This window comes from Ochotona princeps, chromosome 22, assembly GCF_030435755.1.
Source record: "Ochotona princeps isolate mOchPri1 chromosome 22, mOchPri1.hap1, whole genome shotgun sequence".
NCBI lineage: Eukaryota > Metazoa > Chordata > Mammalia > Lagomorpha > Ochotonidae > Ochotona > Ochotona princeps.
This window is the reverse complement of record NC_080853.1, coordinates 20,030,419-20,053,890: the sequence shown is the minus strand read 5'-3', so window position 1 is coordinate 20,053,890 and position 23,472 is coordinate 20,030,419. Positions and strand designations below refer to the sequence as shown.

The 23,472-nt window shown below is 55.4% G+C and overlaps 2 protein-coding genes across 3 annotated transcripts; both read right to left on the bottom strand.

The window, feature by feature from the left end:
* Window positions 1-2,666: 2,666 nt before the first annotated feature.
* TRIB3 (tribbles pseudokinase 3) lies at window positions 2,667-11,870 on the bottom strand. 2 transcript variants are annotated; one of them, XM_058679721.1, is made up of 4 exons: window positions 11,468-11,870; window positions 9,647-9,919; window positions 6,222-6,514; window positions 2,667-3,646 (listed from the first exon to the last, which is right to left on the bottom strand). In XM_058679721.1, the coding sequence occupies exons 2-4, from the start codon at window positions 9,917-9,919 to the stop codon at window positions 3,169-3,171; spliced, it is 1,044 nt and encodes a 347-aa protein (XP_058535704.1). In that variant the 5' UTR covers window positions 11,468-11,870; the 3' UTR covers window positions 2,667-3,168. The 2 variants fall into 2 exon arrangements, with proteins under 2 accessions (XP_058535704.1, XP_058535705.1); XM_058679722.1 differs by lacking the exons at window positions 9,647-9,919; window positions 11,468-11,870 and adding an exon at window positions 9,473-9,640.
* A 6,751-nt stretch (window positions 11,871-18,621) lies between these two features.
* Window positions 18,622-23,246, bottom strand: NRSN2 (neurensin 2). The gene is made up of 3 exons (XM_004586001.3): window positions 23,207-23,246; window positions 20,946-21,140; window positions 18,622-19,183 (listed from the first exon to the last, which is right to left on the bottom strand). The coding sequence occupies exons 2-3, from the start codon at window positions 21,129-21,131 to the stop codon at window positions 18,764-18,766; spliced, it is 606 nt and encodes a 201-aa protein (XP_004586058.3). The 5' UTR covers window positions 21,132-21,140; window positions 23,207-23,246; the 3' UTR covers window positions 18,622-18,763.
* Between the last annotated feature and the right edge of the window lie 226 nt (window positions 23,247-23,472).

The window sequence follows — 23,472 nt, the reverse complement described above, 5'->3', positions numbered from 1 at the left end:
CTTCCACCTGGTCTGAAACAAGCTCCGTAAGGCGGTGATTCTCACCTGGAGCTGAAAATTGCAATCACACAGGCCACTTCACGGGTCACACAGCACAGTGAATGCTAGTGGGTGCTGGGCCGAGGCGAGGGTGGGAGGGCCTGTGGAATGTTGTACTGTGGTTGCAGCCATAAGCCCAGTTTTAGAGTGGTCTGAGACAAATGTTGATCTTTGTTTAGGCTTTGTTTTTTAAATGTTAGTTCTTTTTATTTGAAAGATCTATCCATGCACTCATTCTCAGATAAGCTTAGCATTTCCCCCAAGCCACCATCATTCCAGAACTCCACCGTGTTTCCTGTGTGCACAATGTTGGGGGGGTGCTCAAGTTCAGGTCTGCTTCCCCCACAGGGTGCACCTGAGCAGCAAGCTGGGATTGGGAGTGGAGCCAGGACTGAGCCTGGGCACTCTAACAGAGTGAGAGGCGCCGTAACACCAGCACCCAAGGCCCACCCCTAAGTTTGTGTTTTTGTTTCACTTCAGAGGCAAGCAGAGGGGGGTAAGAGAGGGCTCTCCAGGCTGTTGTAGTAGCACACCAAGTAAGGCTGCTTCCTGCAGTGCCGGCATCCCATATGGGCAGGAGTTTGTGTCTTGGCTGTTCTACTTCAATCCAGCTTCCTATTAATGATCTGGGAAAACAGTGGGAGATGGCCCAAGTGTTCAGGCCCCTGCTACATGTGGGATGGGAGACCATGGATGAAACTCCTGGTTTCCACCTGGTCCAACATCTAGGTAGAGAACCAGTGGATGCAAGATCTTTCTCTTTCTCTCTCTGAACTCTTTCAAGCAAATAATAATTAAAAAAAAAAAAAAAGAGTTCCTACCTGCTGGTTTACAACGCAAAATGCTTGTAACAGGTGTGGCTGAGTGGGAGCCCGGAGCCAGAAACTCAATGGAAGACTCAGTGAGTGTCCCTGGATGCTCAACAGGACTCAGTGGGTGCCTGTGGGCAGGAAAGTCCTAATTCACTGGGCCAGCCGCGAAGCTCCACCCACTGCTGGCCAAGGTCACAGTGGAGTTTATATTTTCACAGGGGCAGCATTCTCAGAAATTCCCTCTTTAAATATTTTTTTTCAAGGTTTTTGTACTTATTTGGAAGGAACAGTTACAAAGAGAGAGAAATCTTCCATCCTCTGGTTCACCCCCCCAAATAGTTACAACAGCCAGAGGTGGGCCAGGCCCAAGCCAGGAGCTTCTTTCAGGTCTTCCAGGTGGGTGAGGGTCCTAAGGCTTTGGGCCATCTTCAACTACTTTCCCAGGCCACAAACAGGGAGCTGGATGGGAAGTGGAGCAGCTGGGATTAGAACCTGCACCCATATGAGATCCTGGCACGTGCTAGGCAAGGATTTTAGCCACTAGGCTATTACATCAAACCCAAAAATACATATTATAAAAAGAAATTTGCTGAGGGTCAGGCAGCTGGCAAGTGTTAGAGCCAGGACTTGAACTCGGGTGGCCTGACTCCAGGGCACCAAGCCCTCTCCCTTCCAGCAGGGGCCTGTACAGTGTGTCCCAGCCAGCTGCAGTAGCCATCACCAGGGACAATGGGGACATAAGGAGCTTCCCCCTCTAGAGCTGGGGCCTTTGTCAACAGTCCCGAGAGCTGTTTAGGCAGGCAGTGTTCTCCCCCACGCCTGCACCTGCCTGCTTCCCGTTCTGTGTGAATCAACTTTCTTGGTTAAGCCACTTAGAAAAACAAGACGGAGGCCTGGCACAGTGGCCTAGCGGCTAAAGTCCTTGCCTTGAATGGGCTGGGATCCCATATGGGCGCAGGTTCTAATCCTGGCAGCCCAGATTCCCATCCAGCTCCCTGCTTGTGGCCTGGGAAAGCAGCTGAGGACGGCCCAGGGCTTTGGGACCCTGCACCCATATGGGAGGCCCAGAAGAGGCTTTGGATCAGCTCAACTCCAGCCATTGCGGTCACTTGGGGAGTGAGTGATCGGATGGAAGATCATCCTCTCTGTCTCTCCTCCTCTCTGTATATCTGACTTTGCAATAAAAATTAAATCTTTTAAAAATTTTTCTTTAAAAAAAAGAAAAAGAAAACAGGAAGAAAGGGAATATGGGAAGATCATTTGTGGGAGTCTGTTCCCCAAATGCCGCCGCTGCAGTGGACACGTGACACACACCTCTGGCCTTGTCCAGGGACTGTTTTAAGATTCATTTTATTCAAAAGGCAGACACACAGTGATCTTCTATTCCTAGATGGCCACAACAGCGAGGATTGGTCCAGGCCAAAGCCTGGAGCCGGAACACCCTTCAGGTCTCCCCTGCCGATGGCAGAGGCCTAAGCACTTGGCCCATATTCCGTTGCTTGCCCAGGCACATGCACAGGCAGCTGGAGCGTTAGTGTAGCAGCCAGGACTCGAACCAGTGCTCATATAGGATGCTGCTGCTTAACCCGCCATGTCACAGCACTGACCCCTGGGGGCCAGTTTTACAGGCAGTAAGAGATGAGTGGAAGATAGGGAAGTCTCTCTGGGACATTAAAGTATTTTTCCAAGTCTCCCAAACTAGGTACAAAGTGAAAACACGCACACCAGAGAGTCCATCCCCAGTGTGCTGAGTCCTGGGCCCAAGTACCCCAGCTCAGGCCTGGACTTTGCAGGTGACCATGAGAGAACCCCCGCCAACCCTGGTGTTCAGGTTACAGGTCATCAAAGCAGACAAGCCTCCCTCACACCCCACAACCGCTGCTTAAGCCCGATGAGAACAGGGCTGGTGAGGACCTGGCGCCGGCCTGGAAGATCAGGAGGCCACAGTGGCCAGGGCTGTTTCCCTGAGAGGCAGGCCAGCGGTTTGGAGTCTTTGGCATAGAGAACCTTCCAGTGCTCTGACGGGCAAGTTCAAAGGCAGCTGGGTGCTTTGTGGAGGGGCCTGTCCCCATGGATGGCAGCACGAGGGATTGGGATAAACTGTGACCCTGGAACGCCAGTGTCCTTGGCTCAAAGCTGTGTCTGCAGGCTCAGGATGTGGCCAGCACCCTGGAGCATCGAGACAGGAGCCGGGATGGCACCCTGTGCCCCTACTAGCTCCTAGGAGGCACTTAGGGTAGGGCTGGGTCCAAAAGGCAGGTGGAAGCTTGGACACCCCCAGGCTCCACCTCCAGTCTACAGGTCCAGAGGGCCAGTCCTAGCCATACAGACCCAACTCTCCCTCCCCCTCCACTTCCTCCAGGCCTGGCCCCTCGGGGACCACCTGATCACCCTCCCAGAAGCGGGATGGGGCCGAGGGACCTGGGGCTGCCTTCAGCCAGGGGTGCAACAGGATGCCAGGGGCAGTGAGCCGCTCAGCGGGTTCCCGGCGAAGCAGGCAGCGCACCAGGCAGCGAGCAGCAGGCGAGAGGCCCTCGGGCAGGGAAAAGGCTCCACGACGGATCTTGCCGAAAAGCAGGGCTGGGGCCGAGTCCTGGAAGGGGTAGTGGCCGGCGAGCATGGTGAAGAGCGCCACACCCAGGCTCCACACGTCGGCTGCCTTGCCCGAGTAGCAGGCCCGGGAGCTCAAGATCTCAGGGCCCACGTAGGCAGGGCACGCGTGCTTGTCCCACAGCGAGTCGTCAGACCCCGTGAGCACACATGCATCTTCCAGGTCCTCCAGCACCAGTGTCGTCCTGGGGGCAGACACGGAGGGCTCAGGCCCTGTCTGGAGCATCCTCCTTCCCCACACCCATGGCATCACCCCTTGAGAGTACCCATTCCCAAGCACTTCCTGGCATTGTACAAGCAGGAGCCCGTCCTCAAACTTCACCCACAAGCAAGTCCAGTCTCAGAGAGGTTAAAGCTTTTCTCAAGATCACACCGCAGTATCATCTAAGACCCTGAGGGGGCCCGGCACCATGGCTCAGTGGCTCAGTGGCTAAAACCTCGCCTTGTATGCACCAGGATCCCAGTTCGTGTCCTGGTTGCTCCATTTCCCATCTAGCTCCTTGTTTATAGCCTGGGAAAGCAGTAGAGATCGCCAAAGCCTTGGGACTTTGCACCCACATGGGAGACCCAGAAGACACTCCTGGCTTCAATCGGTTGTGGCCACTTGGGGAGTAAATCAGTGTAGGGAGGATCTTTCTGGCTCTCCTTCCCCTGTAAATCTGCCTTTCCAATTTAAAAAAAAAAAAAAAAGGCTTGTGTTTCTGCCACTCACATGGGCAACGTGGATGGAGCTCCTGCTACTGGCTTCAGCCTAGCCCAGCCCAACCACTGCAGCCATTTGGGGGCATAAGCAGGGAATAAATTTCTGTTTCCTTTTGTCTCTTCCTCTTTCTTTGTCACTTAAAAAAAAAAAAAAAAAAAACGTAAAGGGCCCGGCGGCGTGGCCTAGCGGCTAAAGTCCTCGTCTTGAAAGCCCCGGGATCCCATATGGGCGCCGGTTCTAATCCCAGCAGCTCCACTTCCCATCCAGCTCCCTGCTTGTGGCCTGGGAAAGCAGTCGAGGACGGCCCAAAGCTTTGGGACCCTGCACCCGCGTGGGAGGCCCGGAAGAAGTTCCTGGTTCCTGGCATCGGATTGGTGCAGCACCGGCCCTTTGCAGCTCACTTGGGGAGTGAAATATCGGATGGAAGATCTTCCTCTCTGTCTCTCCTCCTCTCTGTATATCCGGCTTTCCAATAATAATAAATCTTTAAAAAAAAAAGTATGTTTTATTAGTTGAAAGGTAGAGTCACAGAGAGAGGGAGAGAGATCTTCCATCCACTGATTTCACTTGCCAAATGCCTGCAACAGCCAGAGCTGGGCCGGTCTGGAGCCAGGAGCTTCTTCTGGGTCTCCCACGTGGGGTTAGGGACCCAAGGACTCAGGCCACTTATGCTCAGCAGGAAGCTGGACCATAAGTGGAGCAGCCAGGACTGGAACCAGCACTGATACGGGGTGTTTAGTGCTACAAGCAGAAGTTTAACTCACTGTGCCACATTGTTAGCCCATCTCTGTCACTCTTTGAAATAGATAAAATAAATCTTGAAAAATAAAAGATTCCAAGGGGTCAGGTGCCTGGCCTAGCGGTTAAGAGGCTCACATCCCACATGGCCGAGGCTGTGTGAGACCTGCCTCCGGTTCCTGGTCCTGGCTTCCTGCTCATGTACAGCCGGGGAGGCAGCAGATGGCAGCTCCGCACCGGCTTCCTGGCAGCCATGGCAGAGGCCTAGCTGAACACCAGCTCTCAAAGGCATTTGGGGAATGAACCAGTGGATGCGGAAATCTGTCTCTGCCTCAGGAATAAATCAGCATGAGAATAAAAAATAAACTAAGACCCTGAGAGGCATACATTTCCTAATGGTCTCTCCAGCAGGTAGCTGAACAAGGTGAGTTTAGAAAAGAACTAACTTATTTGGAGCCCGGCGTAGTGGCCTAGCGGCTAAAGTCCTCACCTTGAACGCAGTGGAATCCCATATGGGTGCTGGTTCTAATCCCGGCAGACCCACTTCCTATCCAGCTCCCTGCTTGTGGCCTGGGAAAGCAGTCAAGGACGGCCCAAAGCCTTGGGACCCTGCACCCACGTGGGAGACCTAGAGGAGGTTCCTGGCTCCTGGCTTCGGATTGGTGCAGCACCGGCCATTGGGGTCACTTGGGGAGTGAACCATTGGACGGAAGATATTTCTCTCTGCCTTTCCTCCTCTCTGTGTATCTGACTTTGCAATAAAAATTAATAAATCTTTAAATAATAATAACAATAATTTATTTGAAAGGCAGAGTTACACAGAGAGATTTTTCCATCTGTTGGTTCACTTTCCAAATGGCTACAAGGCTTGGCTAAAGCCAGGAGCTTCTCCCTGATCTCCAATGCTGGTGAGGGACCCATCAAACCATCTTAGATGGCTTTCCCAGGTGCACAGGCTGGACTGGAAGTGCAGCAGCTGGGGGTGAACTGGCCAAGACTGCAAGCGAAGGCTTAATTCACTGTGCCAGAGCACCAGAATGCCGGGCTCAGCAAACCTAGAGTCTGTGCATGTGATACAGGAGGCGGGTCGGGGGGAAGAACAGAGTCTTATTTCCCACATCCGCTGGGCTGCGCTCTGCTTTACCCTGGCTACACTTGCCCTGGGTAGGGGCTGTGATGGAAATGCCAACTCTCCCCAGCAGCAGGGAGAGACCAAATCGGCTTCCCTGCCACCGGCTTCCCCTTTCCCTTCCTGACCTCAGTGACACCAGCCCAGCCCACCTCTCAGGGGCGCCCCACAAGTCAGCAGCCACACTCACCTCCGGTGGTCGGCGAAGACGAAGCGCCGCAGCTTGAGGTCCCGCAGAACCAACCCGTGCTGGTGGCAGTGTGCCAGGACGCTGGCCATCTGGTGAAAGAGTGTTGCAGCCTCAGGCTCTGGGAGACGCCGGCGGCTGCGCACCAGGCTATGCATGTCACCGTGGGTCCGAGCAAAAAAGGCGTAGAGGTGCTGGGTGCCAGCCAGGATATCAGTGGGCCAGGCCACATGCTGGTGGCGGGGCAACCGGGTGTAGGGCTCCATCACAGCCTGGGCCTGAGTGGCCGGGTACACCTGTGGGCCAAGATCTGTTTAAGCACAGCGTGGGTGCAGTGGGGGCCTCTTTCAGGGCCACCACACACACTGTGGACATAGCATGTGCCCGGCTCAATCCAGACAACTGCCCTTTAGGACCAGAAGAGCTCCATTTTACACTTGAGGAAGTTGCAGGGCTGCAGCCTCTGAGATTGGAAACTGCACCTGCTACCCTGTGTGGTACCCCAGACAGAACAGCAACCTTCAGCTTGCAGTAAACCCAGAAGAGCTGAGTCCCAGCTGCTGGTTCCTCACCACCAAAGTCATCTCTTCCAGGACCCACCATGCCCTAAACTCTTTGACTCACTGCACTACTGGCCTGGAGCCCACCTGGCCACTCACTGGACCTACAGACACATCGCTACCTTCCAGGAACTCACATTCTTTTTTCCTTTTTTTTGATTTATTAATTTTTATTGGAAAGGCAGATATAAAAAGATGAGGAGAGACAGAGAGGAAGATCTTCCATCTGTTGATTCACCCCAAGCAGCCACAATGGCCGGTGCTGCACTGATCTGAGGCCAGGAGCCAGGAACTTCTTCCGGGTTTCCCATGTGGGTGCAGGGTCCCAAGGCTTTGGGCCATCCTCAACTGCCTTCCCAGGCCACAAGCAGGGAGCTGGATGGAAATCTGGGCTGCCGGGATTAGAACCTGCACCCATATGGGATCCCGGCATGTTCAAGGCGACAACTTTAGCTACTAGGCTATTGTGCTGGGCTCCAGGAACTCACATTCTAACACAAAATGATATAAGCAAGCCAACAAGCTAAGTGTTTATAAATGCTGATGAATGCTTGATGGGACCAAGGCAACGCTAGCACAGGGAGTATTTTGGAAGTGACGTTTCTCTGACTGAAATCCTTTGCACATGACTTTGAAGCATAGAAGCTGGTGTTGTGGCACAGCAAGTTAAGTTGCCATGGCAGTGCTGGCTGGAGTTCAGGGTTTCCTGCTTTCTCTCTGCTCCCTGCTAGTGCGCCGGGCAAACAGTGGAAGATAGCTGAGTCCCCACCACTGATGTGGGACACCCAGAGTTCCTGGCTCCTGCCTCACCCAGGCCTCACCCCAGCAGCCATTTGGGAAGTGAAAACAGTAGCTGGAAGCTCTCTCTCTCTCTCTCTCTCTCTTGCCCTGTCACTCTGCTTTACAAATACATCTTTTTTTTACAAATAGAAAAGCATATACACATTTAACCCATGAACAAAAATACCTAAAGCACAGACACACACACTACATGTGCTACAGCACATTAAGCCGTGACCTGCCATGCTGGCACCCCGTGTTAGCACAGTTCCAGTCCCGCCTCCCATCTGCCACCTGTTCCTCTACTTCTGATCCAGTGCCTCTCCTCCACCCCCCTAAGATGCCTGGGAAGGTAACAGACGATGACCCGAATGCTTGGGGCCCTGCACTCATGTGGGAGACCTGGATGGAGTTGCAGGCTGTTGCTGACATTTGGAGAGTGAACCAGTGGATGGAAAATTGATATCTCTCTCTGTCACTCTACCTTTTGTATAAATTAATCTTCAAAATCAAAGAAAAAACATTGCTTTTTCATAAAGTAGAAGGGAAAAATTATAGTTGGAGTGGTACAGAGGAAATAACTTCCAAATGGAAAAGACTTTCTTTGTAGTTGTCCAACCCACACCCACCTCTGTGCCCTTGTACCTGTCCCTGCTACCCTGGACAGTGCTGAGGCTGCTTCCCTGTCACCATGCAGGTCACAGCTCAAAAGTCCCTGGGCAGAGAGATCCCCCTGCCCATCCCTCGCTAAGCCACCTGTGCCTCACTGCTCCACCCATTTCTCATAATACCCAGCTTGGCTTGTCCCACTGCACTTGGGATCCTGGCTACAAGTTCACTGGCTCGTTCACTCGCAGGATTGCTGGAGTCCCCACTAGAATGCTGTCAGCACAGCACAGGGCCCTGTTCCCAGGCATCTGAACAAGAGCACGAGCCAGGGAAAGGGCGTGGCTACGTCCTCTAGCCAGCTTGGGTCATTCCTCCTGGCATGGGCACTGCCTCCCCACTCAGAATGAACAGGAAAAACCTAGAGGCTGCAGCAAGGAAACTCAGAGTTCAAGGTTCCTTCCAGGCCCTGGGGGAGATTCTGGGGCGGTGTGAGACATCCCACATAGACATCAGGTGGAGTCCTACCTGCTCCACTTCTGACCCAGCTCCATGCTAATGCACCTTGAAGGCGGTAGAGGACGGCCCTAGTGCTCGAGCCCCAGAAGAAGCTTCTCTGGCTTTGTCCTGCTCCTGTCCTGTGGTAGCATTTGAGGAGTGACCCAGCACATGGAAGACTTCTCTCTGTAACTTGGCATTTCAAATAAGTAAATATTTAAGAAGAGTTGTTACATGTGGGTTGTGTGAAAATTGAGATATTATGCCCACGGAGTAATCAACATTGTATTTGGTGCAGAGTAAGCACCCATTGGTATACCTGTTAGCCTCATTTCGGTCTTTCTGGTCTGGCTGAACCTCCAGGGGCCTGGGCCTGCAGCTTCCTGACTCCTGTCAGAAATCAGACTTCTCGATTCCTTCTTTGCAGCCTAGTGCTAGGTGACTTCATGTTTGGCCCTTTCCCTTCCTTGACCTCAGTTTTCCCATCTGTAAAATGGACACAGGTTGGGTTCCTGATCGCTTTCAGGGTCCCAGGAGTGTCACTGTCTCCCCATATCTTCCACTCCTCCTGCGCCAACACCTGCAGTGGCTGTCTGCAGTACAGCAGGAGCTCCTGCCTGCTGCTTCCACTGCCCGCCCCTGTACCCCCTCTGCACTCAGTACCCCCTGCAGTGCTATGCACCTGCCCCTCTTGGCCTCAACACTATTCTTGCCCTGCCTGGGACTCTCCCTCTTCTATCAGGCTAACTCCAAGTGCCTGCTCCTGGATTGCACCCCCAGGGTCTCTCAGCCCACCCTTGCAGCGCTCACCACAATGCCTTGTCTAGGCTGTGAGTCCTGCAGGGTTGGGCCTAAGCCTGCTCTGGCTCTCAGCTCTCGACCCATCAAGGGCACAATGAACACGGCAGTGAATAAACACAAGGGTCGCATGGGCCCTGGCAGCCGCCCTGGGACTGTGGGAGGGGGCAGGCCCTGGGAACGTACCTTGCAGGTGTACTCCATGCCTGTGGGCTGGTGCAAGGCCCTGTAGCCCCGCCCACCCTCCTTGGGTTCCAGGAGGACATAGGGCCCAATCCGGGAGGCGGGGACCACAGCAGGTGCAGGGTGTAGGGTGGGGGCTGGGCTCAAAGGCAGCAGGCAGGGGGGTGGCCTGGGCTGGGGCCCACTTCGAGCTCGTTTTGTGATGGGACATCTGGCCTCTAAATCATCATCTGGCTCCAAACACTTCTTCCTGGAACCCGCAGGAGTGGCCGGCATCTAGGAGAAAAGAGAGACAGGCTCTAGCATGAGGCTGCTGGTGGGGCGGGTGCCTCCCCTGACAGAGGAAGGACTTAGCAACATGCTTTGAAAGGTGGTATGTCCCGGGCCCGGCGGCGTGGCCTAGCGGCTAAAGTCCTTGCCTTGAATGCCCTGGGATACCATATGGGTGCCGGTTCTGGTCCCAGCAGCTCCACTTCCCATCCAGCTCCCTGCTTGTGGCCTGGGAAAGCAGTCGAGGACAGCCCAAAGCTTTGGGACACTGCACCCACGTGGGAGACCTGGAAGAGGTTCCTGGTTCCTGGCTTCGGATCGGTGCGCACCGGCCCGTTGCGGCTCACTTGGGGAGTGAATCATCGGATGGAAAGTCTTCCTCTCTGTCTCTCCTCCTCTCTGTATATCTGACTTTGTAATAAAAATCTATCTTAAAAAAAAAAAAAAAAAGAAAGAAAGGTTGTATGTCCCACTTCATCCTCCAGTTAAACTACTCGTAGAAAAACAAGAGACAAGGGCTCGGCAGCATGGCCTAGTGGCTAAGGTCCTCGCCTTGATCCCATATGGCCGCTGGTTCTAATCCCGGCAGCTCCACTTCCTCTCTATCTCTCCTCCTCTCAGTATATCTGACTTTGTAATAAAAATAAAATAAATCTTAAAAAAAAAAAAGAAAGGAATTAAAAAAAAAAAAAACAAGAGACAAAAGGTTGTCCACCAGAGGCTTGTGCCTAATGACAAAAGGCAGGACGTCCCCCAAATATCAGGCAGCAGACAGCTGGCTAAATCCTAGGAGGAAGAATACTATACAGGCTCAAACTGGCCTCAGTATCTCCCCACCACTTAGAGAAGGAAGTGTTTCAGTGGACAGGTGAAGATGTTTTCTCTTTCAAAAATCAGATTTCAAACCAGGGTGTTCGTTTTCTCCAGAAGTTAAGTTTCTGCTGCGAGAAGGACCCAAGCTAGTTGCAGTCCTGGCCCCTTCCGAGCCCCCCGTGCAGGTCTGGCCCACCACACAGCTCCACTTCACCCTCAGAGAAGCAGGTGGAAATCCCAAGACTTCTGAGTCCTGCCTTAGGTGGGAGTGAGGGAAGATGTGGGCGGCTTACACTAAACCTCTCCCCAGCACACGTTGTCCAAGCCCATAAGCCAGGGCCACACTCACCGTTAAGTGGCCTTCCGGGGGTGTTCACCAGCAGGGGCGGCCAGCCCTTCCCCTGCTACCCCTCGTGGCGGCAGGTGTTTGGGGTCTACAGGGGCAGGGATGGGGGAAGGAGGTGGGGCCCCAGGCCGGGAGGTGTGCCCCGCTCCGCCCCGGAGCCTGCATGTACCGGGTACTGCATGTACTGTGTGCTGTCACAGGAGCCCAGCTCTCCCTGTAGTTCTCTGTGCTCTGAGATATGGACCCCCGAGAGACACCCCGCCCAGGCCTCCCCTCCCACGGACTCACGCGGAACCCACAGATCCCTGCACCCTGCCACACACGCGCGCGCGCACACACACATACACACAAAGACCCTAAGCCCTTCGATGGCCCAGCGAGCGCCCCATGCTCACCTCCACCAGGTCCCACAGACGCAGCACACCCTACTCGGCGGCGACAGCCAGACACCTGAATCTCCGGGGACACGCTCCACTCCCACTCCGCGTCACCCGAGACCCGGGGAGGACCTTGGGCCCCCGGCGTGCTCAGACGGCGGAGCTGATGGAAAGCCGCGTGTGAGGAACGCGTGGACGCCCCCTCGGCCTAGGCCGCCTCTCCTGCCGCGCCCGAGGGCTCCAACAGGTGAACGTCCCGTCCCGGGCTACCAGCAGAGAATGCGTGTACTTGGAGCGGCCGCCGTTCCCTCTGCGAGTGTCTGGCGGGCTCCCGCGCCGGCCCGGGTCCCGGTCAGGGTGATGTAAACCTGAGCTAATCGGTCACAGCCTGACGCCCTCGGGCAGCCGATTGCACCACCCGCGCGCCCCGCCTCGCCGGCTCCGCCTGCCGCCCCGGGGACCCCGCCTTCCTGCGCACCAGGGCCTCTGGGATCCGCAGGGCTGGAGCTCGCCCGCTCTCTGACCTGGAAATAAGTTGTTTTGCCCGAGTGCTTTGGCCCCTGCCCCTCTGTGGGAGACCCGAATCTCGGAGTTTCTGAATCCTGGGTTTGACAGCTGTTGCCATTTGGGGAGTGAACCATTGGATGGAACATCTCTTTTCCCCCATAACTAGGTTTAAACAATGACTAAAACTAAAGTAAAATACCTCTGCCTTTCAAATAAATATTAAAAAAAAAAAAAACAGAGTGGAAACACTGGCCACTGACAGGGGGAGCCTCCTACTGGACTTGCACCCAGGCCTTCAAGCCACCTCAGTGCCCCCTGGTTCTGGAATCCCAGGGGCCAGCTCCCCGAGGATCTTGGAGCTCCTTTCCCTCAGCACCCCAGGGCATTCTGGGATTTGTGACTCCCCTGTTGGGGAGGGGTTGAATGAAGTAATTTCCTGCAGGACAGGTGCAGCCAGCTGGCTACTGTAAGGGCTGGCTGTTTTCTTAGCCCCCTATGAAGCCAGCCCTGGGCTGGGCTGGGGGATGTCCCTACACATGCCTGCCTTTGTTCTGTGCTGTGCCAGACAATAAAAGCAATGGGCAAGATTATTTAAGATAGATTACAAAAGGGTCGCATACTTTCCTGACATGAAAAATATGAAAGAAAAAATATGTAGCAGGATAGATTTGTCCTCCAGCATGATGGGGGCCGGAGAGGAAGTATCTGCAGGTGGGGGGTGTTTAGGGCTCAGTTTTGGCACAGTGATTGAGATTATGGGTGTGATGCCTGCATCCCACATTGTGGAGTGCCTGGGTTCGCGTCCTGGTTCCAGCTCCAATCCCAGCTTCCTGCCAGCGTGCACCTGGGAGACAGCAAGTGCTGAAGCTCAAGCACTCACAGCCCTGTCAGCAGCTACAGAATCTGCCCTAAGTTCTTTTTTTTTTTTTTTTAATTCTGGTGTTACTGGCTCACTTTTGAGATTCTTTTTTTTTTTTTTTTTTTTTTAAGATTTTATTGTTATTGAAAGTCGGATATACAGCGAGGAGAAAAGACAGAGAGGAAGATCTTCCGTCCGATGATTCACTCCCCAAGTGAGCCGCAACAGGCCGGTGCACGCTGATCCGAAGCCGGGAACCTGGAACCTCTTCCGGGTCTCCCACACGGGTGCAGGGTCCCAAAGCCCTGTGCCGTCCTCAGCTGCTTTCCCAGGCCACAAGCAGGGAGCTGGATGGGAAGTGGAGCTGCTGGGACCAGAACCGGCACCCACATGGGATCCTGGGGCGCTCAAGGAGAGGACTTTAGCCACTAGGCCATGCCGCCGGGCCCTGCCCTAAGTTTTTGACTCCCAGCTTCAGGCCCAGTCACTGTGGGCTTCCGGAACTGAGCCAGAGTACAGGTGCTCCTTCCCCACCCCCATACCTGCTCTCGTATTCACTGCCTCTCAAGTTTAATAATAAAAAGCAGTTTTAGTACTTCACTTGATGCTCTGCTCTACACACACACACAAGAAGTTTAATTTTTCAGTGGCGGTGGTTATACTTCAAGTGTTCAAAAGCTACATGGTGGCAGTGGCCACTGATTTCAGTGGTTTGTTTCAAGATATACTTATTTATTTGGGCCCAGCGCAGTGGCCTAGCAGCTAACGTCCTCACCTTGAACGCACTAGGATCCCATATGGGCATCGGTTCTAATCCCGGCAGCCACACTTCCCATCCAACTCCCTGCTTCTGGCCTGGGAGGGCAGCCCAGCACGGCCCAAAGCCGTGGGACCCTGCACCCGTGTGGGAGGAGGCTCCTGGCTCCTGGCTTCAGATTGGTGCAGCACTGACCATTGAGGTTACTTGGGGAGTGAATCATTGGACGGAAGATCTTCCTCTCTGTATATCTGACTTTGCACAAAACAAAAACAAAAAACTGTCATGATTCCCAAAAGCCAGGACATGTGCACACACACCCCCAACACACCCCAATATACACATGCCTCAATACACACATACTAACACGTACACACCTAAGACATATACACCCCAACTTATTATACATACCCCAACACACATACACATCCCAAAGCACTAATGCCCCAACACACACACACATAAACACTCACCCCAACATACACACACTCCAGGAAAGCCTGGGGCATGGGCAGAGGCAAGCACGTCCCCTGAGCATGGCTCCTGCGGCTGTGCCCACCAAGTACTCATGCTTCCTGGTGACACCTGCGTGCGTCGCAGCCTCTGCTGTGCGCCTATGGGTACCTGGGTCTGTCCTGGGTCTACGGCTGTACAGCCCTGTGACCCTCAGCCTCAGGGGCTTGGTGGGGAGGGGCAGAAGGTCATCAGGTGCTTGCTGAGGGCCAGGGGCCTCTCCTTCCTGCAGGGAGTGCAGGCATAGGTTGAGGGCAGCAGGGAGACAGCCTCTGGTTCTGCCTGGCCTGGCCGCAGAGTTACTGGCTGCCCGTGCCCAGCTGCTGAGTTGCTGCTGAGTCATCGGCCTGTTGCCCCGACCTCCTTTTTTCCTGCCTGCCTGCCTGCCTGCCTGTTGCAAATCCTGAAGTCATCAGAGGCCAGGGAAGGACAGGGATCATATGTGCTCCAGCTAGGCCACTGCCAGCACTTCCCTTTCTGAGAAAAGCAGGTGGGGGCAGGGCAGGATATGCAGCCAGTTGCATCAGAAAACTTTGAGCAAGGTGGTTCCCGCTGGGCCTAGGCTGGGCACAGAGCTCTGTCTACAGCCCCTATAGGCCCCTGCTCACCCTGGGTGGCCACAGTGAGGTCTATTGGGCCTGACACTCAGGCAGGAGCCTGGGAAAAGTGAAGAGATGGATGGAGGGCATGGGGGTGGGCACGCAGGTGATGGAACTTAGGGCTGGAAGGAGCTCTTTGGGGAATCCAGAACCCACCCCAATTCAAAGTCCCTCCCTGGAGACAGAGACAAGGTTGGGCTCGGGACACTGCCCACTTTGGGCTTCTGCTGAGTGTTGTCTGAAACACTGACCACTGGTCATGACCCTGTCCCTGAACTGAACATGATTTGATCAGTGACTGGGCACCTGCCCTTTTCCACCCCTGCTCGGTGACCTGAATTTCAGTGCTAGCATTTGATTGAGTCACAGACCTGGAGACAGAATTAGCCCCTCATCATCTGGCCTGAGACTGGATCAGCCTCAGCCCTCCCCGCCAGGCCTGGCTCACTTGTGCTTTCTGTAGACCTCAGGGGGCTGCTGTTCAACCACAGGAGCTCCCTGCACCTGCTATTCCCTCCTTTCTCCCTCTTCCCCCTCTGGTTAAGGATAGGGGCTGGGCTGAAGGTAGAGCCTTCTGATTAGCAGGGTGAAAGCTGCCCTTGGGGCATAGTCAGGGGCAGGTGCTGAGTCGAGTGTTGGGGTTGGGGGGCGAAGCCCACTGAGGTTAGGGCTGCCCAGGAGACGTGGTGGGAGGAGGAAGGCAGGGGGTAAGAGTGAGCCCGCTTCTGGAAGTGTTCCTTCCAGCCCCAAGCCTACAGGAAATGGGTTTGGTTTCCTGTGCTGGGCTTTAATCAGCCTAGGGGCTGATGCTGGTTTTGGATCAGCTCAGCTCTGACCATAGTGGCCATCTCGGGAGTGAACCAGTGGAGGGAAGATCTTTCTCTTTGTATCTCCTTCTGTCCATAAATCTGATCTGCCTTTCCAAAAGCAGTAAATATATCTTTTTTTAAAGTTTTTTTTTTCATTTTTATTGCAAAGTCAGATATACAGAGAGGAGATAAAGAGAGTAAGATATTTTTTTAATTTTTAAAGACTTATTTTATTTTTATTGCAAAGTCAGACATACAGAGACAGGGAGAGACAGAGAGGAAGATCTTCCATCTGATGATTCGCTCCCCAAATAACCACAACAGCCAGGTTCCAGGAACTTCTTCCAGGTCTCCCACATGGGTGCAGGAGCCCAAGGTTTTAGACCATCTTCCACTGCCTTCCGAGGCCACAAGCAGGGAGCTGGAAGGGCAGTGGAGCAACCAGGATATGAAGCTGCCTATATGGGATCCCAGTATGTGCAAGGCAAGAACTTTAACCACTAGGCTACCGCGCTGGGCCCTTATAAGTACATATTTTTAAAAACTGCAGAAAAACTAAATTCCTCCCTCCTTTATGTTGATGTTGATTGAGTCACCCCTCACTCTTTTACTCCTCTATTTTCCCCCTTGCCCAGGACCTCCAGGAACCGGCCTCCTCCTTGGCTCATTCAGCACTCACCCTGCAGGCACCTACTGAGTGCTCTGGGGCTACTACTCCTGGCATGGGGACCTGCCCAGCACTGCTGAACATCCTGTTTTTCTCTCTTCTTTAAGGAACCCTGGGGCAGATGCTTATGAAATCCTGGGAGTTCTTCCATCATCAGGACCATCATGGCCCAGGGCCCAGAGCTGGCTTTAATCCGTGTGTCCTAGGTCTTCGTGAGGCTAGAACAGGAAGCTGTCAGGCCTGGGAACCGACCCATACAGGGAGGTGTTGTGGACAAGATCACAGGCTGTGCCAAAGTGTGAATCCACTCATGAATACATCCACGCCACGGTAGAGGGGAAACCCTACCACTGGGGTTTGAATCCCAGCCTTTTCTCGTTGTATGAGTTTGGTCAAGTCACTTCATTTCTCTGAGCCATCCTTACTTAGATATAGTTGTAAGGCTCGAGTTCATGTTCAGAACCAGAAATCCACACAGAATAAAGTTCAACTTAAAGCAAGCTTTATTGGGAGTGCTCCCAGGTGAGATTCACAGGTCCAGCACAGACAGCAGGTCAGGGAAGTCCCTCCTGGGAAATGGGAGGTGTCGTCTTTATCAGGGGACTGTAATAAGCAACAGAGGTGGGGTTTAGGAGACTAAGGACTGTACCTTATAATGTGCTACATATGGAATGCTATAGGTTCCTTTGGCCCTTGGTGAATCCATATGTTACTGCTTGGCTGAGAAGGGGGCTGCATCCTGCAGGTGTGGCCTTGTCAGCCACCTTTCTCAGCTCCTCCTGGTGTGTCAGTGTGTGCACCCAGGCAGGTAACTTGCTTATTTAAGAACCTGTGGAAGGGGCCCAGCATTAGCCTAGTGGCTAAATCCTCACCTTGCATACACCAGGATCCCACTTGGGCACTGATTCAGGTGTTCATGTCCCAGCTGCTCCACTTCCCATCCAGCTCCCTGCTTACGCCTTGAAAAAGCAGTTGAATATGTCTTCAAGTCCTTGGGCCTCTGCACCTACGTGGAGACCTGGAGGAAGCTCTTGGCTCCTGGTTTTGGATCAGCTTAGCTCTGGCCATTGGGGCGATTTGGGAGTGAATCAGTGGATGGAGGATCTCTTTCTGTCTCTCCTCTCTCTCTGTAACTCTACCTTTCAAATAAAAATAAACAACGCCAAACCCAGGCTTCCTTGAGATGAGAAAATGGCCCAGGCTCTCCCGCAGGAGGACCCTTGGTGGACTCTTCCCTTTGCCTGCCAAGGGGCAGGTCCTGGGTTGTACTCTGAGCTAGGGAGGAATTCTGGGAGGAACTTGACCTCACCTGGGTCAGGGATCATCTCCCCGACTACTCCTTAGAGATCAGATCTGCATGTGGGCGAGGTGTACAAAAGGCGGGTCCCGGAGAGCAGGAAAAGGGGGAGCCACAGAGTGGATGGTAGGTGAGAGTGGGGGCTGGAGGTGGCTCCCTGGCTCGGGACAGTGAGAGGTGGCTGCGGCAGTGGGTGGCCTGCCGGATTTATCTACCAGGCTGAGTTGATGGAATTCCCTGAAACCCGAGGCTGCGCTCTGCGACAGAGGGCCAACTCACGCATGTGTCAGGGAGACAGGGTCGTCGCTCCTTCCCCAAGCCCCAGCCCGAGGGTAGAAAGGAAGCATTCGAGTCCATCCCGGCTGTTTATTGGAAGGGAAGGTGGGACGCAAGGGGTGCGGGAGGGGTGCGCCAGGCCTGCAGCCTCTTGCCTCCTGGGCGGGGCTAGGACCCTCAAGGGCCGCGCAGGGGCGGAATCCTCAAGCTCCTCTCGCCAGCTGTCCCGGAGCTCCGCCTAGTGGAACCGACCGGAGGTGCGGCCGCCCCACCAGGAGCGCAAGTTTGTCCCCAGGGTCAGGACTTGGAAACAGCGTTTTCCAGGGAGGCGCACGCCGAGGGCAAAGGCATCCCATTTCTCTTACTCCTTGGAGAGACCTTTTCGGTCCATGTCTACAGCAGCTTGGGGACCATGAGGCTCCTGCTAGTCTCTCAGTCCCTGATCCCTGAGGTACCACAGTGCACAGCGTGATCTTGGACACATGACCTTCGCCTCGCCCCGCCCTTCCACCTACAGACTGGGATTAGCAGCTGCCCATGGGGGTGGATCTGGTGCTCAGGGGGAGGGGCCAGCCTTGCACACTGAGAGCCTTTGGGCCCATCCTGAAACAGAGGGTGGGGGAGATGGGAGTGGGGGTGAGGGCATCTCCTCCCTCTGTGTCTCCTGAGGGGGCAGTTCCCAAATGCAGGGAGGACAGGGAAGTCACAGGATCAGGTCCACTCCCCTGTCGGTCTGAAGGGACAGGGGCCTGGAGTCACAGAAGAATAATGGGGGTAGGTGGAGAGCCATGGTTGCTGCCCCCAAGGACCTGGAGCCAGATGTCTCAGGAAGACTTGAAGGCTGCCATCTTGCCTGAGTCAGAGCACATCCCCACAAGGGGGTGGGGGAGCACGCAGGGATTTGAGGCCCAAACTTGACCAGGATTTGGGTCTTCCAGGGGTTTGAGTGGAGGCCTGCCAACAGGGAGGGGTTGGGAGATGCTGGGAGGGGGAGGGATGGTAGGGAGGATGATGAGGGACCCTGGGCAGCTCACAAGTCCCGTGTGGGCTGGGTGGTCTGCACTGGCTGTCCTGAGTGGCCGGTGGGTGTTGAGAACCACGACTGGCCACCCCCATCGCGGAAGACAGGCTCAAACTGCTCTGGCTGGTCCTTGAAGACCTCCCCAGGGCTGTCGGCCTCGGCGTCCAAGAGCTCTGCCTTGGTGTCCTGGCTCAGCCAGCCCGTCACAGCCCAGAAGAGGCAGATAGCCAGCAGAATGCCAGCTGCCACACATAGCGCAGTCCCTGCCAGGCGGCAGGTGCCCAGGGCCTGGTTGTAGTCGGCTGCACGCTGGTCCAGGATGGGGGCCTCACTGAAGCCAACGCTCTCCAGCTTGGGGGGCACAGCATAGCCCGTTATCAGGGCAGCTACGCCCAGCAGCAGAAGCAGGGTCCCCGAGGACAGGCTGATCTGGGGAGAGGCAGGCATGGTTAGTGGGAGGCCCCTAGCCAAGGGACCCAACTGGTAACCCCTTGAGCCAGCTGGGCTCACAGAACACACCTGCTGGGACCTAGCCAGCAGGAAGCATGCATGAACTGTCATGTTCTGTTTGCAATCTCCAGGTTTTGCCTCCACCTCCCTGCTGGCTCACACCCAGCTGGCTTCCCCAGCCAACCTTGAGAACCCCTGTCCCATCTGGTCCCTTAGGGCTGTCCACCTGTTGTGTCCCAGCAGCGTTAACGCCTGTGTATCCTCCCATCTCCTTGCAAACCTCCCCTCCTAGGGGCAGCTCTTCCAGGTCTCCAGCTCTGCTCTCCGCACACACCCTGTATCCATTTGCATTCAGCACTTCTCCCTTGGTGCACAGTTGGGATGCCCGCTTGCCTCAGTGGACAGCGAACTGTGGGGAGCAGACACCTGCTTGCTGCGTTCATTAGGTGGCTTCTGTGCCTAGCCTGGTGCAGAGGATGGACACATAGTGCTGAATGACTACATGAACCCCAGCTACAACTTCCTGCACACCTGACCCTATGTCATCATGCAGCTGGGGACCTCACCTTCCTACTGGAGAGAAGCCCTCTGAAAGCAGGAGGGACCCCTCCACTCCAGTCTGATGGGAAGTTAAGAAAGAACACAGCCCCACCTGGCACAGCTAGCTGACCACGCTCACTGGATGTTGTGGATCTCAACTGTCTGCTTGTCTCTCATCTTCCCATTACCCTGACAATGATAACTCAGTGTGGCACTGGGAAATCACTGTGAAGTTTAAGTGAGATAGGATGTGGCATTGTGGCATAGCAAACAAAGCCTCTGCCTGCAAAGCTGACATCCATGTAGGCACAGGTTCAAGTTCTGGCTGTTCCACTTCTGAACCAGCTTGCCTGCTGATGGCCTGAGAAATCAGTGGCGGATAGCCCAAAGGCCTTGGGTCCCTACACCCATGTGGGAGACCCGGAGGAAGCTCCTGGCTCCTGGCTTCAGTTTGGCCCAGTCCTGATCATTGTAGTAGCCATTTCGGGAGTGAAACAAATGGGAGATTTTCTCTGTCTCTCCTCTCTGTATATCTGACTTTGTAATAAAAACAAATAAATCTTCAAAAAAAACTTAAGTCAGATGAACCCTACTTCCTACCAGTCAGTAGGTCCCCACCCCAGGCCATAGTCATTAGTTCAGGGCTGGTGAGTGACCAGGGTGAGCCAGGACTCAGAATGACACACAGTTTCTGGTTAATGGCATTTATATTCCTGGCCATCCTAGGTCTTCTGCACCCCCCATAATTTGCATAATGAGGCTGTGGAAAACCCACAGAACGACGTGCTCTTGTAGTCTTGCCCCAACTCGCTCGGCTGTGTAGTTTGTCCTTGCCTTCGGCAGACATTAGCCGCTTCCCCTTCTCTGTAGGAGCTCCGTGCCTGGGCTTTGCTTTCTGCTGGCGCTCGTGTGTGTTTAGAGGTTACAAAGGGACCAGCGACTGCCACTGCCGGGAAGCCAAGCCGGGAGACTCAGAAACTGCAGCATTTTGTGTGCTGGGTTATCTGCTTGATCAAACTGCCTGGGGGCATGAAGCTTGTGGCCTCCTGCCTAGAGTAGGTCCAGGCTCTCTCTAATCACACCCAGGTGAGCTGGGATTCATGTCACTCTAACAGACTCCAAACTGCCAGTGCACCCCTTTCTACGCTCTGAAGCTCACATTCAGCCTTAGAAATCACAACAGTCGCATCTTCAGCCTTACCTTCCAGCACAGCGAGGGCCAGGGTCGGCGGGGACACAGGACTGGGGGTCCCTCGGGGTCATCACTGAGGGCAGTCCCTGCGCAATCCTCATAGAAGAGATTCAGATAGGAGCGGACCCCATACCACTTGCCGCCCTCCACGCTGGTGCCACGGCTACAGCCGCAGGAGGGAGTATAGCTTGGCATCCTGGAGCCCTGAGGAGGGGTACAGGCAAGCGGGGTGATGGATCGAGAAGTCGGTGGGAGCTGCTCACGTGGCCCTCTCCATCTCCCCGGCACTTCCCACCTCTCGCCCATAGCACAGCCTGGCCTACTGGGCTCCTGCCTGGACCCCTTCTCCCAGGTCCTTTGTGATCAGCCGCTGAGTTGATCATACTTAGCCCTGAGCCAGGCATCTGTCAGCATCAGGTGCATGTCTGGGCTGGAGGTCGCTGGACTGTGGGTTCCAGAGCATGGCTGCCCTGTGCATCCCAACCCCACTGTCTCCTTGCTGTGTGACATCAGACAAGTGCTTCGGCCTCTCTGATCATTAGCTTTCCCAGCTGTGAGAGAGAATCGTGCCTGGTGCAGAGGAAGGATCATTACCAGGTCTTGTTAGGATTTGAACCCTCTGGGCTCCACAGTTGCAGCAAAAGGCCCTTCCTCTCCCTCCACCCCCAAAGCTCTCCTCGGTAACTGTCATCTGGACACTGTTCCATCCCCACGCTGCAAGGCCCTTAAAGGCCCCTCTTCAGGGAGGCCTTCTCAGTGTCACACCGGGTCTAGTCTCCACAGGAGGTGAAGGAGCATCTGGGGAGACCCGCCTGCACCCCCAGGAGAAGAGAATAGGTCTGTGCGTCCACACCCAGGGGGTCAAATCCAGGGCCAGGAGGGGCCAGAAAGGACCCAGCTTCTGTTACTCCCTCTTTCCCCGCCACGGCCCTCAGCCCCTCTGAGAGCGTCCATAAAACCACAGTTTATTCTGGTGGGGAGGGCGCAGAGAAGGATGGGAACGACACTGCCAGCCCACCTCTCCTCCCACCAGGAGGGACCGCACAGCCCTGCCTGGAGATTTACAGGCATGTGTGCACGCCCACACAGGCACTCTGCAGAGAAATACCTCATAGAGAAATATATATACACGCAGGGAAACACAGAGAAGCAGAAACGAACAAACACACGCACATCCGTGCGCAGCCGGGCAGTCCCGCAGCGCCGCCGTAACTGCGATCCGTGAGGCGTGTCCCTTCAGCCGCTCACCCCCTCGGCAGTTCAGGGACGCGTGCCCCAAGGCTCATAATTATTTAAAGTGAATGGGCCCCGGTGGAGCCAGAAGGGAGGACAAGCTGAGGCGTGAGCGGACGGGAGGCCCGGGTGGAGTCCCGGTGCCGGGCTGGCAGGCATCCTGGAGGGCGGGATCTGCTGCGGGTTTGACGGGAGCGCCTCCCTGGTGGAGGCGCTGGAGGAGCTGGGGGAAGAGCGGTGGGGACCCGGGCGCCTGTCGGAGCGTCGGTCCCAGTGAATGAGGGACTCCAGGCAAGAGGACAGGGAGGGGGCTCCGGGACGTGAAGCCCGGATCAGCCCCGCGCCCCTGCGGCAGGCTATGCCAGAGAATGAAGGTGACCTTGGCTGGGCCTCCCCTGAGCAGCGCCCCTCCCGCTGCTTTCGGGATGCCGGGAGGAGGTCGGAGGGGAGGAGGGAGAGAAGATGGCGCGGATCCGGCAGGGTTGCCATGGGAACCTGGGGAGGTGCGCCTTTCCTGCGCCGGGAGGAACTTGGTGGGCAGAAGCGGGAAGAGGAGGGGGATTCACGGTAGGGGAGTTGGAGGGATATTGCGGCGGAAGCGACAGATTAAAGCTTCGGCGCGCTTCGCAGCTCTCCCTGCCAGCCCAGACCCGCTCATTCCCAGACGCTGCTCTGGCCTCGAAAAAGGGCACCCTCCCGGGGGTTGTGGCGAGAGGAGGGGGAATCAGGCCACGGCTCCTTCACACCTCCTTCACCTCCTTCACTGCATCCTGATTTCTGATCCGACCCCTGTGAGAACAACCTCGTCCCTTCCCCTGGAGAGAAACTGAGGCAGAGAGGGGAAGGACTGGGTCTTTAGAGCTAGCGTGAGAGAACCCGCCCACCTAAGGTGTTCTGCAGCCAAGGGCCAGGCTCCAGATTCCCCTCATCCCCGTTAAGCACGGAGGTCCTGTCCCAGGTGGGACACCGCAGGGGACCAGAGGGATCTGGGATCCTCAGGGAGGTGAGTGAGGGCGAGGGGCGTTTGCTGAGCTCACCTCTGCCTGCGGGGTCCACCGAGACAGCAGCGAGCGAAGGAGCGAGTGGAGCCAGAGTCAGAGCAAAGCGATCTGGGCTCGCGCCTGCGCTGCACTCCCGGGCGGGGGTGGCACAGGGGCGGGAGGAGGAGGAGGGGGCGCCAGAGAGGGGTGGGGGGACCGCCTTTGCAGAATGTGGCCCTTGCAGCTCCCTGGACACCTGGCCCCTTCCTGAATTTCCTTCTCCCTCTGAGACCTCAGGCCCCTGGAGGAGACCCCACTCCCTG

What these genes read in the sequence shown, in the direction of transcription:
- TRIB3 (XM_058679721.1), bottom strand. Translation starts at nt 9,919, where the DNA reads ATGCCGGCCACTCCTGCGGGTTCCAGGAAGAAGTGTTTGGAGCCAGAT. An exon ending in GCATGGAGTACACCTGCAAG is followed by an intron (nt 6,515 to 9,646) that starts GTACGTTCCCAG and finishes CTTGGCCCACAG; the next exon opens with GTGTACCCGGCCACTCAGGC. An exon ending in GTCTTCGCCGACCACCGGAG is followed by an intron (nt 3,647 to 6,221) that starts GTGAGTGTGGCT and finishes GTCTGCCCCCAG; the next exon opens with GACGACACTGGTGCTGGAGG.
- NRSN2 (XM_004586001.3), bottom strand. Translation starts at nt 21,131, where the DNA reads ATGCCAAGCTATACTCCCTCCTGCGGCTGTAGCCGTGGCACCAGCGTG. An exon ending in GGCCCTCGCTGTGCTGGAAG is followed by an intron (nt 19,184 to 20,945) that starts GTAAGGCTGAAG and finishes GCCTCTCCCCAG; the next exon opens with ATCAGCCTGTCCTCGGGGAC.